Source organism: Clupea harengus, chromosome 12 (assembly GCF_900700415.2).
Source record: "Clupea harengus chromosome 12, Ch_v2.0.2, whole genome shotgun sequence".
NCBI classification, from domain to species: Eukaryota; Metazoa; Chordata; class Actinopteri; order Clupeiformes; family Clupeidae; genus Clupea; species Clupea harengus.
The window spans coordinates 25,891,874-25,905,595 of NC_045163.1; the positions used below are offsets into that span (position 1 = coordinate 25,891,874).

Genomic DNA, 13,722 nt, shown 5'->3' on the forward strand with positions numbered 1-13,722 from the left:
TTTATAAAATATTTCTAACAGTGAAAACATGTGTTACTATATTTGCCGTTACAGGCCACTCCCATCAATCCCCCCACCCTCTACAGAGCTTTGGCCTTTAGGACACGACTTATAAAAGTTGCTCATCAGTGATGTGAAGTATGCAAACTTTGTTTCAGTGTGTGTGTGTGTGTGTGTCAACAATGCCTGAATGAACAGATAGTAGCCTACTTCTTCTCTGGCGCAGCTAAAGTCTTACACTAACTTCATCAGTGACATAGTGGACAACCTATCTTGTCATATGCTTTACATGGTATCCTCCTGGAAATAAGATCAGTGCATTTGCCTCATCCATTGCAAAGAAACTTTCATGTAAGGAGATTGCTTATGTTGGATTGCTTATGTTGGATCTGCACATGCGATGAAGAACAAGAACATGCTGCTCTCAGGGTCCCTTTCAACGGTTTGGATGCAGCTCCACCTAGAGGTGGAAAGTAGTAACTGCTGCAAATAGAGACTTCTGTAAAGGAGCATGTTTGTTTGCACTACAGTGCAGTTTCTTACAGTTAAATTTTAAATATTCAAAACCATGACATAAAACATATACTGATGTATTGCACCATTTGAAACAAAATATGAAACATGCTCGCAACATAAACCACAAAGTCACATAAACTCGGTAAAACCCCTATTGGCTTTATTGGTCCTAACCCACCCCAATGAAACCCTATATAGCCCACCCAATATAGCCCATTACCATTCAGGTCCCTTAAACAATTAAAAATCATGATTTACAATGACAGTTGCAACAAACAGCTCAAATAAACAAAATACTGAGCTAAAAATATACACAATGTGGTCCTGGTCATTATTTAAAAATGGGTCTTCCTTTATAAAACATATGAAACAATAATGGAAAAAGGTTGTTTAAAGAGTTTAAAAAAACACTATGCCAGGCATCTGAAGTAAGCAGACATCTTATGTCCTCTTCACAGCATCGTCAATCTCAGAGATCTGATCCTTCAGCTGGCTCCACTGCTCCGGGTTCAGGGAGATGCCTAGATGCAAGGAGAGGAGAGGAGGAGAGAGGAGAAGAGGAGAGAGAGAAGAAGAGAAGAAGAGAGAAGAGGAGAAGACAGGAGAGGAGAGGAGGAGAGAGGAGAGGAGAGGAGGAGAAGAGAAGAGGAGGAGAGAGGGGAAGAAGAGAGAAGAGGAGAATACAGGAGAAGAGGAGGAGAAGAGAAGAGGAGGAGAGACGAGAAGAAAAGAGAAGAGGAGAAGACAGGAGAAGAGAAGAGAAGAGGAGAAGAGAGAAGTGACTACTACATTTCAGCTACTAGCTAGAAGCTAGTGCTACACACAAAATCAGCATCTTCTGTGACGACTTTTATGATATTATGTTCCGTCTTTTAAATTTGCACATGATAATGTCCACCACATACACCTCCCGAAATCTGACAATCAGGCCCCAGAGTATGCGGACCAAACCATGATTTTAAAAAGAAAACTTCCAGAGCTACGGCAACATTTTAACTGCCATGTTTCACTCCTCTGAGAAAATAAACGTGCTATGGAAATGGCCCTCCAGTGTCAAATGACACACTGCCAAGAGCTCGTCTGCACACATACATTAGCTCCAGTCAAGGGAAGCTCCTCGTAATGCCCCTGCTAACGCCCCCTCAGGGAAGCTCTACGCACTAAGGGCCTTCATGGGCCACAGGGGATCCTCTAATAATGGATGACCAAATATGGCCACAAAGAGCACGGGCGCGGTTCGGCATTCTACAGTACAATTACCCAAGCAAATGCTTGGTGACGCCACATCAGACTCAGCTTCTTTTTCCTTTTTGTCTGACTGCGTCCGAGCGTGTGGGACAGAGGAGACACAGGGAGTATTTCTGCAGTGTTTCATACAAGCCAAATGGCGAATTGATTACCTCAAACTTTTGGACATTTGTCAACCTCCTCGGACCATAACCAAATGGGCCTACACTGTGACAAAAGAAGTCCTTCTAAATAAAAAAAGACTCTAAGTCATGTTAGCATTTTCTTCTAACTTCTGCCTGACTACACCACTCCTCCTTCAATGTGCAGTACTCATGTAAAATAATTGGCGGGCAGGGAAGCCAATCTCTTTGGATGTTTCCTCAGGGGTTAAGAAAGCCCGGCCATGTTAAAATTGTACGTGCTAATAGTGGAACCCCAAGAGAGTCCCAGGGACATGGTCTCTCACGAGCGCAAGACGTGAAAATATACCAGGGTGAACAGTGAGACCAATACAAATTTAAATAATAATAATAATAATAATAATAATAATAATAAAATATGGTTATTTCTGCGTAATCTGAAAATGGCACATAGCACAGCCCTTAACCCTGAAACCATCACATGCACGCTGGCTGCCATGGAAACACCCAGAACTTTCTTTTACCTTTCCTCCCTGGCTTCATCTCTCCGTCCTGGTCCATCCAGTACTCACGGATGTCAATCAGAACTTTGCCTTTAAAGTTCCGTACACTCGCGTACCTCATTTTTCCAATCTACACGACCAGAGCAAGAACAAGAACAAGAAAAGAAAAATTAGGCCAGGACTTATGCTTCTATTTCAACCATGTTGGGAGCACGGGCGGTTAAATTCACGCTCACCTGAAAATGTTGTCATCTTTGTCATCTTTGTCATCTTTGCTGCTGCTTTTGGAGGCCCCGCCCACTCTGGAGCTTTCGCCACCCTTCTGTTTCTTTGCTGGCTTCTCTGGAGTCACCGGCCTCTTCCTCTTAGCCTTGAGACACACAAGCACATATCCCCCACACTCTTCCTCTTAGCCTGAGACACACAAGCACATATCCCCCACACTCTTCCTCTTAGCCTGAGACCACACAAGGCCACTCTGTATGTGTTTGTCAGACATCTCCGCCAGTGGAGGCAGACTCCAGGTTAATGTCTTCCCAGATGCTGGAGACTCCCTGCACCAGTCTGGTTTCCAGTCCAGTTTCCAGTGGGATCCAGTAAATCCATGGGCACCAACAAGCACTATCAGGAATTCTGACTTCAACATGAAAACATGATTAGCAACAGTTTTCAACTCACGCTTTATAGCTAAACTCTCTCTCCCTAGAAGACAGTTGTGACAAACAGTTGCATCCCACTGCCCCAAGGCAGTTGATCTTAAAAATAAGAAAAATAACACAGAAACTGTATTTGTATTCCCCATGACACTAATATAATATAAACAGCAAACTCATGTATGAGCAGGTATTCCAGCTCATCTCTCTCAGATGTATTATTTTGTATTTATGAGAACTTTCTGGTGTAACTAATTTTGTGTGGCATTAGTAGAGAAGCTGGTGCTTAAGACCTGCGCTTGTTATTTTGTTTGAAGTATATTAGATTCATTTAAGGAATTTTTTTGTTTACAGTGAAGAGTAACACACTGATTAACATGTCTGTTTCGTGTGTGAATATGTAAGGTTTCTCTTGTGGTTTTCAGAAGCTTTTACTAGAAGTATTTATTTCAAAATGTTTACATGGTTTCTTTGTACTTCAACATTATTTGTATCAATATTTATTATTGCACTTGTCATTGTGATATAGAGCATATTTGTGAGGCAGACATTGATATGTGGAATAAAGCAACCTCTATTGAATAACACACAGCGCTCCTCTTGGTCTCTGCACGGGGATTGAGTGAACACTAAGAGCCACACATTATTACAGGTCTCTCGTGGTAAAGGATTCACATCCATTCAAACTACAATCATATGAATTGAATTTGTTAGTTAGTAACAAAAGTTATTCACCTTTGCATCTATGTCACTTTTCTTTAATATTAAGGACTTGACTGCTCCAAAAGCAGTTTATAACGGACAAAACGACCTTCACAGACCAAGCTTAGAACTTGAAAGAAAAAAAAAAAACGGTCTTAAATTCAGCAAGCAAGAAGACATCTGTGCCGAGGTTAAAACCATGTCACAGACTCCCATAGCCTGAGGGCGGCTATGATTATAGTGTGGACAGACACACCCCAGACCCCTCCTCACGCCCTGCAATGGAGACCTGACTATACTGACATGGCACCAACTGTACATCTCTCATCATATGGAGTATCATTATCATTATACAGTGTGTTCGCAGTGTATATGTACAGCTTTAAGTTCTAATGAAGTTCTCTATCGTCTTATCCCCTATAGAGGTTCTCAATCTGGCCTGACTTCTGTTTCCTGGAACCTTACTTAAAGAATCTAATTTGTTAAAAAGAAAGAAACAAACAAACAAACAAAAGACAAGAAAGATATCAAAAGAAATCATATGGATTTATGGCAATATTTCCAAAACAGAATAAACAGGGTTGAAATACTTTAAAATGGTACAGTGTCAATTACAGCATTATTTCCATTAAGTCAGTGTTCAAACAGTCACAAATGTTTTTAATAAATGCCCATTTTTCTGAGCCTCGTCTTTCTTGGAGTAACTGATACTTGCTTTCAGACACATTAAGTAGTGGCACAGCCCTTTCCTGGACGGGATCATGATTTCACTCCTGGTTCACCCTTCCCATGGCGGCTGAGGTGATGACATGTTCTGGGTAAACGCAGTGATACTGTCAACCCCAGCTTCTTGTCTAGGGTCCACTGGGAGTCCCCACAGAGGTAGGTTTCACCATATCTAATGTAGGGTAGAAATGTACAAAAACGAAGTCTAATGTGTAAAACCAAGGAGAATTTACTGGACCATATGTTTTTGTTAAACCGGAATCTGTAACCATTGGATCTTTGCCTTGCCCTGGAAAATTGAATGGGTTTAAATGTTCCTTTGATTTTCAATTCCGACTCATTGAAGTGTTCTGTTGGATGGCATGTCTGGAGAGCAGTCATCCTTTAATAATGTATTAGGAGATGGCGTGTCAGGTTACCTCTTCTGACACCACTGCTGTCCAGCTCACTCTTATCTGACTTTTCTGCACTAACAAGGATGTTAGATATTGAGTGAACGACACCCAGCTTTCCCATGTCTCAAGGAAACATTCCCCACCCACTTCAGATGATATGTGCTGTTAAGCTCCATTTCTGTGCTGCAGGTGAATGAGGAAGGTGAATGAGGAAGGTGACTAAATACATTCTTTATGCAGAGTCAGATCATACATATGTGTCCAAGACTTAATATGAATCTAAAACAACAAATTAACCCACGTCATAGTGCATTAGTGTTTTATAAGATAACTGTGTTTTATAAGATAACTGTGTTTTATAAGATAACCGATGAGATTCTGCTACTTCTATTGAGTGAGTTCTATTACTAACCTGGTAATAACAAATAATTTTAACTGTCTACATATTTGTGTGTGTCTGTTTGTGTGTGTCTGTCTGTTTGTGTGTGTGTTTGTGTGTGTGTGTGTGTGTGCATTTTGTGTGTGCGTGTGCCTGTTTGTGTGTGTGTGTGTGTGTGTGTGTGCGCGCGTGTGTGTGTGCGTGCGTGCGCGCGCGTGTGTGTGTGTGTGTGCGCGCGTGTGTGTGTGTGTGTGTGTGCGTGCGTGCGCGCTGTGTGTGTGTTGTGTGTGTGGTGTGTGTGTGTGTGTGCGGTGCGCGTGCGCGTGTGTGTGTGTGTGTGTGGTGTGCGTGTTTGTGTATGCATGTTTACAACACTCTCCATTCATCCCCATGTGAGACGTGGCGCGGAGGATGTTTTTTTCAGTCTGCACTCTGGACACTCTCTTCAATTAAATTATTCATCCATCCAAAACCACTCATCCGAATCCATTAAACGGAGAGATCTTATGCCCGGGTACTGAAGATGCTAAAGCGAGTTGAGACCAAGCTCCTTCTGCCCCCCTTGCATTCAGCTTTTGTCCGACAGATCAAATAGTGAAATGAGGTCCTGCACTTCAACTGAACATTTCATCAGCTCTATAAAGGCATTAATTAATATATCAAACATGTGCTTTTTTGCTCCCGTGGCCTTTCATCCGGTGCCCCTGCGCTGGTTTGTGTGGGTCTGTCTGCATACGAGAAACTGTGAGAAGGCTTCAGGGTAATTAGTCGTGCTTTTGATTGAGAAGAGTAGATTCATTAAACCGTGCTGTTTACAAGCAGCACGTGTTGGTGATGAACTGCTTTTCGACAGCTTCTGTCTCTTCATATAGAAGTCTGTTTTGACACGATTCGGATAGATAGCTTGTATTAAACACGTAAAACAACCTGTGCACTGACTCATGTGTGGCAGTTAAACTGTTTGCATATTGCAGGACGCAAGATGTACAGTAGAACTACATTAACTCACAAACAGACAGAGAAACATGGAGCAGAAGGGACACGATTTAGTATCGGTTAGAGAGGAGGACACCATCAAGTTGATAATCTAAAGCTGGATCAACACGTCTTCTTAAAGTATATTTAGATCGAATTTCAGCCATCATGGTTTAGATGCCCATTTGAGTCTACAGTCTCACCATATGTGCGGTTTTACGCATAATTACTTTACTGACATACGAGAAGACATGTATTGTTGATGGATGATCATGCTTGCATACACACCTAGAAAGATGGCCATGGATGTCATGGATTCAGTGGACACTGGATCGGTGTTGATGTAGACTTGACTGAAGTGTCTGAAATCCTGCAAAAATGTGTTGAACCAGGCAGCGAATGATTTGTGCATGTCTGTGTTTCTCTCTCAAAAAGGAAGGGTAAAGTAAAAGGGTGTCATTTGTTGCAGATGATTAAAGGTCCAGTCTGTGATTCTAATCCCAAACACTTTTTGTCCTCCTCACAGTCCTCTAGCTGTCAGATCAAAAACAAATACTGTTCATACACAGTCCTAGCTCTGTAAAATTGGAAACAAACATAGAGGTTCGGACCAAGCCATAAACAACCCCAGCCAATCAACACACATGCTTTAGGAACGCAAATACCAACAACACTTTGCGAAACCGAATCTGAATCGCTGGCTACACCTTGAAGTAGAAGATGTGGCTTTGCGACGGAAGGATGAGAATCAGACTTGCAGTTATACTGATTGTGTGATCACTTCAAAGAACATTGTCACCATTTAGAACAAACACTGTTCTTGCTTTGTGCTGATGTTAAAGCAAGTTCCTGTTTTGTGTAGCATTCATACAAAGGGTGAAGTACTTTGAATGAAATTACAAATTGTATACGACCAGTATGTCTGATATAGTTTAGGAAAGGTTGGTAGGTTTTTTATTTTTATTTCAAATGTATGGTACCACTTCAATCCTAAGAGTAAATCCATCCATTCTTAGCCTGTTCAATGTTGAGGACCTCACCAGCATGATCTAAGCCTTCAAAGTGTTCTTTTTAAATTCATGCATCAAAGTAGGATGTACTTCACTGAACAAACCGCATCAGACAATATGCTCATTGTGACCAACAATAATCAAACCCCTCATTTCGGCTGCGTGCGTCCATCTTTCTGAAACACGCCGCATACCTTCTTCAGTTTTAAGACTCTCTAGATATGAGCGAGCACTCAGTCTGCAATTAGCCATTCTCATCTTTGCGCAAACCCCTCGGCTGCAGAGCGGACCAGTGTGGGGGTCGTTTTGTTCTCAACCCAGGGCATCAGTCATGGCCCAAGGGGAAGGACAACCGTCCTATTCTTCATCTTCCACAAAGGCTCTGGTGCTCGAAGCGGTGAAGAGACGAACGCGAGACAAAAGAGGATGAAGGCTTGTGCGAATAGCAGAGAAGAAACTGATTTCCATTGAAATCAGCAACACATAATTGGAGTGTTAATATGCATACGGGGTGTTCATTAAGCTCTGCGGTGAAAGGCGGCAATGCATGAATCGCCAAGAGAAAAATGGAATGTGCCAACAGGATGTGAATGATATAAAAATGATATTGAAGGATGCGCAGGTATAAAACTATACAAGATGTGAATGATACAGAAATGGATATTGAAGGATGTTGCAGGTATAAAAACATATACAAGATGTGAATGGATACAGAAATGATATTGAAGGATGCGCAGGTATAAAACTATACACTTTTCTGCTGAACTGCAGAGTTGTATGTTTTGAATGACTTCCATTCTTTCTGTATTCCATTTTGAGAATAAGAGAGGTCGTGGGATTGATGCCGGACTCAATGAACTTCACGTCCTCCATTTTCCATTCCCATCTGAATGATACACCTGCAGGGTAGAGGCAATACAAGGCACTGAAGGATTGACACAGTGGTGTCGCTCACGTTATCACGTCATGTCTATTGTGTTCTTATTAACAGAGCAGGGGTGAGTGGCGTAAGATGAGTGTTTCTTTACCCAACCTAGAGCCAAGGGAATATGAGGCTGGAGTAAAATGAAAACAAGTTCAGGATGTGTGCCATCAGTTGAAACCTCAGCAGTGGGCCTAACTGAAATAGACAATAAAATAAGATAATAAACTAAATAATAATAATAATAATAATAATAATAATAAACTAAAATGTTTGAGTCCCAAAAAAGTGGTCTAGTGGTTCCTCTTGCCCCATGCTAGAGTTAACAAATAGACATCTGAAATGTATTGAGATCTTTATTCTTTTGAGGAACATCCACAGATTGTTTGTGTTTCACTTTCAGTATAGACTCTGAACTGTATGGTTGGCATAATAGCACACGTTTTAGTCTCTAAACATAACATAACATAAACACCAACCTGTCACATAATGTTCTGAATATCCGTTTGATTGCAGACTTTTTAGTCTATAAACATAACATAACATAAACACCAACCTGTCACCTAATGTTCTGAATATCCGTTTGATTGCAGACTTTGCACCCATTGACTTTGCCAACATGTCACATATGTACAGAACATGCTATTCAAAATGGCAGAAAAGGAGTGATGCTTCGTCGTGATCCACAAGGAGGTAAACAAAAAATATCTAAAATATGAAATATAATGTCAGTTATTCATTAGCAGAATGCAACACTTATTGTTCCACACACACACACACACACACACACACACACACACACACACACACACACACACACACACACACACACACACACACTCACACTCACACTTTACATTGACTTTTTAGAGTTTAGTATTTTTCAGAAAAATACAAATATATTCCTGAAGCAAACAGGTACCAATCCCAACAGAATGAGAATACTGAATACAGGTACCAATATCCACCGAATGAAATTTAGATCCAGAATGCTTTAGAGCTACATTTTTACCAAGATCTAGAAAATGCTCATGGTTTCACAGAAACAAGATTTAGACTGTAAGGTTGTAAATAATACTGCAAGATTCAGTCAAAGTACGCATCTGTGAGTTCCTTGAATGGGGGGTGTCAGGTTCTTCACTGAGGGACCTCTGCTTGTAATAACTAAAACAGTCCACAGGTGGCAGTGTTGACTAGATGTAGTTCTCAGAAGAAACAACAGTGCCAAATGCTTATAAAAGTCTGAATTATTTGTGGTGGTGAAGGTTGTGCTCCAAGAGGCTTTTTTTCTGCTGGATGTTGTCATTTTAAAGTTTCACAATGCCTGTAAAAAAACAGGCAAAAAAAAAAAAACGTCTCTGTGGGTGAATATAATCACATAGTTAAGCAAGTGAAAGAAACCCTGATGGGATTAATGTGCCCCAGCCAAGGAAGGAGAGGCTGACAGAGGGAACGAGAAGCAGAGTTTGACAGAGGGAACGAGAAGCAGAGTTTGAAATGAGAGTAATGAGAACCGGGGACTGAGGAGAGAGAGAGAGAGAGAGAGAGAAAAAGATAGAAAGAGAGAGAAAGGGAGAGAAAGGGAGAGAAAGAGAGAGAGAGAGAGAGAGAGAGAGAGAAAGAGAGAAAGCGAGAGAGAGGGAGAGAGAGAGAGAAAGTTGGGGTTGGAGGGTTCAGATCATGCAATGTCTGACATCCAATTTGTTGGATAAGAACCAACAAGTAGCGACATATATATCCCACACATGGCTAACCCTAAGCCTAACCCATATATCCCACACATGGCCCCCAGCTCCCTGAGCGGCAACAGCGGCTTTGACCTTTTGACCCCCTGAACCCCACTGAGTAACAGGAATAGCTGCACTGACCAGTGTGGCCATGTGAGAACGCCAAGGCATGGAGTCCACAGCTGGATTAAAAATACACTCAAAATACCACTCCAAGTTCAAATATTTAAAAAAAAAGTTGATTTATGGGTAACTGTGTTTATCGGTGATGCAGACAACAGTGTTGATGTTGAAGATGATCTCCAATCAAGGTTTTAAGATCCAAAAGACCATCACGGGAATATGGAGGGGAAACGATCCAGTGAAATTGAGGTTTTTAAGATGGACGTACGACTTTTGCCATTGCTCGGGTGACAGCAATACTGAGTAACACATAGCCTCTGGTTTGATAGTGAGTTACACATAGCCTCTGGTCTGATACTGAGTTACACATAGCCTCTGGTCTGATACTGAGTTACACATAGCCTCTGGTCTGTCAGGGGCTCAAAATGAAAAAGGATAAACCAGTGGGAATTAAAACAAAACCCAATAAACTTGAAATATAGCTAAACTATTTTATCTAGCTAAATTATACCATTAATCTGTGTCATATGACAGTTCAAGGTGTGGGAAGACCCTACAGACTTCATCTGCTCAGAACATAATGTAACACACACACACACACACACACACACACACACACACACACACACACACACACACACACACACACACACACACACACACACTCAGAACATAATGTCACTTCTATCTCTGTAATCTAAATTCCCGTATTTAAAGTTGAGTCTGATTTTTAAATTCCGATGGATTCCGGCTCAGAGGCTGTGCTTCTTCAAGGAATCTCCGACGGGGGGGGAAAACTACAAAGGAAGGGGCAGCATCCCACCGAGGCCCTCTGGGAGTTCATATCCCCTCAAGGGTACTGAAATATGCCCAGAGTAAACACACAGGCCCAGCACAGACCAGCGGGAGCGTCAGCAGCCCCGGCCTCCCTGACCATTTTGGTAAAATATTTGCGCACAGTCCAAGAGGACAAGATACACAGCGGCTGAGCAGACACCAAGCAGAAGAGGAAGAAGCTTTTGACGTAAGACCGGAGTGAATATTTGTGTGGAGTCACCCTTATTTTTTTCATGGGGTCACTGAACGGAGCTACATTTATGGTTTTAATCTTCCCATATTTGTTGATAGACAGTGATTTGGTCCTAACAGGAAATTCAAATCCCAGACATTTTAATATGGAGGAACTCTGCCAGAGTTCAACAAATAATTCATAGATTTATGTTTTGGGGCAGTCATTAAAACAAACAGCAAACATAATCTATTTAAAATAAACTGCATTCTGTCAATAAAACATAATCTATTTAAAATAAACTGCATCTCTATAATAAAACTCCAGTTATTGCATTCATAACAGTCACCTCCACAGTCAACAGATGGTCAACTCTAACGAAAACACCATGAGTGGAAATTAAGTGTTTTCAGCCACTAATACTCTTTCTGGTAGTGTTTACGTTTTTCACTTTTGTCATTTTTCCTGACATTTTCTGCTCATTGAAACCGGAGCTCCAGGTCCTGACAGGAACTCTAAATCACTCCTGGGGGGGGGTTTCAAAGAGCCACTCCTCCACACCATAATTGGAGCCATTTCCTGTCTCTGGAGTTCCACAGGTGACCCCCAACACCCCGACCCCTGGCCAAACACGGCCCAGAATCAGAACCCCCCCCCCCAACCCCCCCCCCCGCCGCACACACAGACACCCCCCCACTAAAAGATATGGACCCCACCAGTGAAGAAACCGCACACGCCAACTAAAAGCTCCCACCAACTCACAGAGGACCCATCCAGCATAAAACCTGACTGCAGAGAACAGGAAAAACAATAAAACCCCCATAATTGCCTTCAACATCTGAACAAGCCCACGGAGCACAAATGGTCGTCAGGGTGACAGGAACTCATGGGAGAGTCAAACAGCTCCATACATTACTCAATGCAGCCCTTTTTTAAAAAGCAATTTCCTCCCTTTCTGTTTTAATTATGTGGGATGGATAATCCCTCTACAGTGACACGGGGAGCCGGAGGGGAAACTTGTCGTTCACAATGAAGAGAACCAGCCTCTCTTGTTTGCTGCGTGTGGACTGGACCTACATGAAGAGAACCAGCCCTCTCTTGGTCTTGTTGCGTGTGTGACTGGACTGGACAGAACCAGCCTCTCTTGTCTGTTGTGTCGTGCGACTGGACTGGACAGAACCAGCCTCTATGTTCTGCCTGCGTATGGAACTGGACCTACATGAAGAGAACCATGCCTCTCTTGTCTGTTGCGTGTGGAACTGGACTGGACAGAACCAGCCTTCTTGTCTGCTGCGTGTGGACTGGACTGAACAGACACACTTCAGCCAGCGGAAGCCATTGTGAGTCGAGTGTGTTCTCCAAACATTGCCCTATTATGGCTGACGGGTGCTCTCTTTGTAGTGCTGGAGCAAGCACACCCAGCTCTGTTTTGGCACGGCCACCACCCATTAGTGAAAGACGTGAACATAACTGGAGGAGGGTGAAAGTCTCGTCCCAATAACAGTGTGCTTTTTAGCCGCTTGTCTTCGAACAGCACAATGGTCGGAAGCCACGTCCTGTTGCCTCGCCTGGCAAGAGAGCATGCAATGACAATGACAGTGAGCTCAAAACACAGACAAACAATAACACTGATGTAATCTGCATGTGGTCATCACCAGGCATGTTTCTGATATGTCCTCTAACTTCTGGGAAGCACGTACTTGCCCACCAGTTTGAATCTTGCAATATAAAGTACTGTTTTTTTTAATGTTTGTTTACCGTGCTAATGAAGAAGGACAAGGGGGTCAGTGTACCATGTGTATACCTTTGTTTTAGAATCACAAACAATGGCCTTATTCCAGCGGTACTGATGTGATGACTATATACTGTATGTAAACACTGTTTTGTTATCATTCCAAAACTATTCCGAAAACCATTATGCAACATATTAAGACATTTCTCTGGGAGAGCTACAGCGCCATCTTTTTTTTTCGGACTTTTGTCCTGTTGTTTGTTTGCAATCTGTGCTCAGCGTGAGAATTGGCCACGTGAGGTGTCATTGTCTGGCCTGTGCGGTAGCTTATATTTAACCAATACAACATGAGCTCTTTGGAACCAGCTGCCAAATCCCCCCCCCCCCACCACACACACACACTTACTGATTTACCACCCCCCCCCCCCACACACACACACTTACTGATTTACCCCCCCCCCCCCCACACACACATTACTGATTTACCCCCCCCACACACACACACACACTTACTGATTTACCTACCCCCCCCCCCTCACACACACACACACACCCTGTCTCACAAACCTCACTGTACTTTGGGATTGGCTGAGGAAGTTCCGAACAATAGACCTCCAGGCTCTGCAGATACTCAGTTGTGAGAAACACACAAACACACAACACACAAACACACACACACACACACACACGCACACACACACACACAACCACACACACACACACACACACACACACACACACACACCCACACACACACACACACACACCACACACACACACACAACACACACACACACGGCCTGATGGACTGCTGCAGAGGTGGACAGGCAGGCCAGGCCACAGGAGGGTTGCAAGGCCTGATGGACTGATTGCGGTTGAAGTGCTAACATCCCTAACCTTCCCTCCACCCACTGGGGGAAGTTTGACAGTTGCCCACATCACCTCCCACCCAGCATTCCCAGAATTCCCAGATTCCCAGT

The 13,722-nt window shown here is 42.8% G+C and overlaps 1 protein-coding gene across 1 annotated transcript in view; it reads right to left on the reverse strand.

Moving 5' to 3' along the window:
- Positions 1–378: 378 nt before the first annotated feature.
- The window catches only part of LOC116222990 (activated RNA polymerase II transcriptional coactivator p15-like), a 23,207-nt gene continuing 9,863 nt past the window's right edge, over positions 379–13,722 (reverse strand). The window contains 4 exon segments of the mRNA XM_031578458.1: positions 379–389; positions 955–1,037; positions 2,401–2,519; positions 2,691–2,759. Coding sequence (XP_031434318.1) covers positions 379–389; positions 955–1,037; positions 2,401–2,519; positions 2,691–2,759 — 282 coding nt within the window.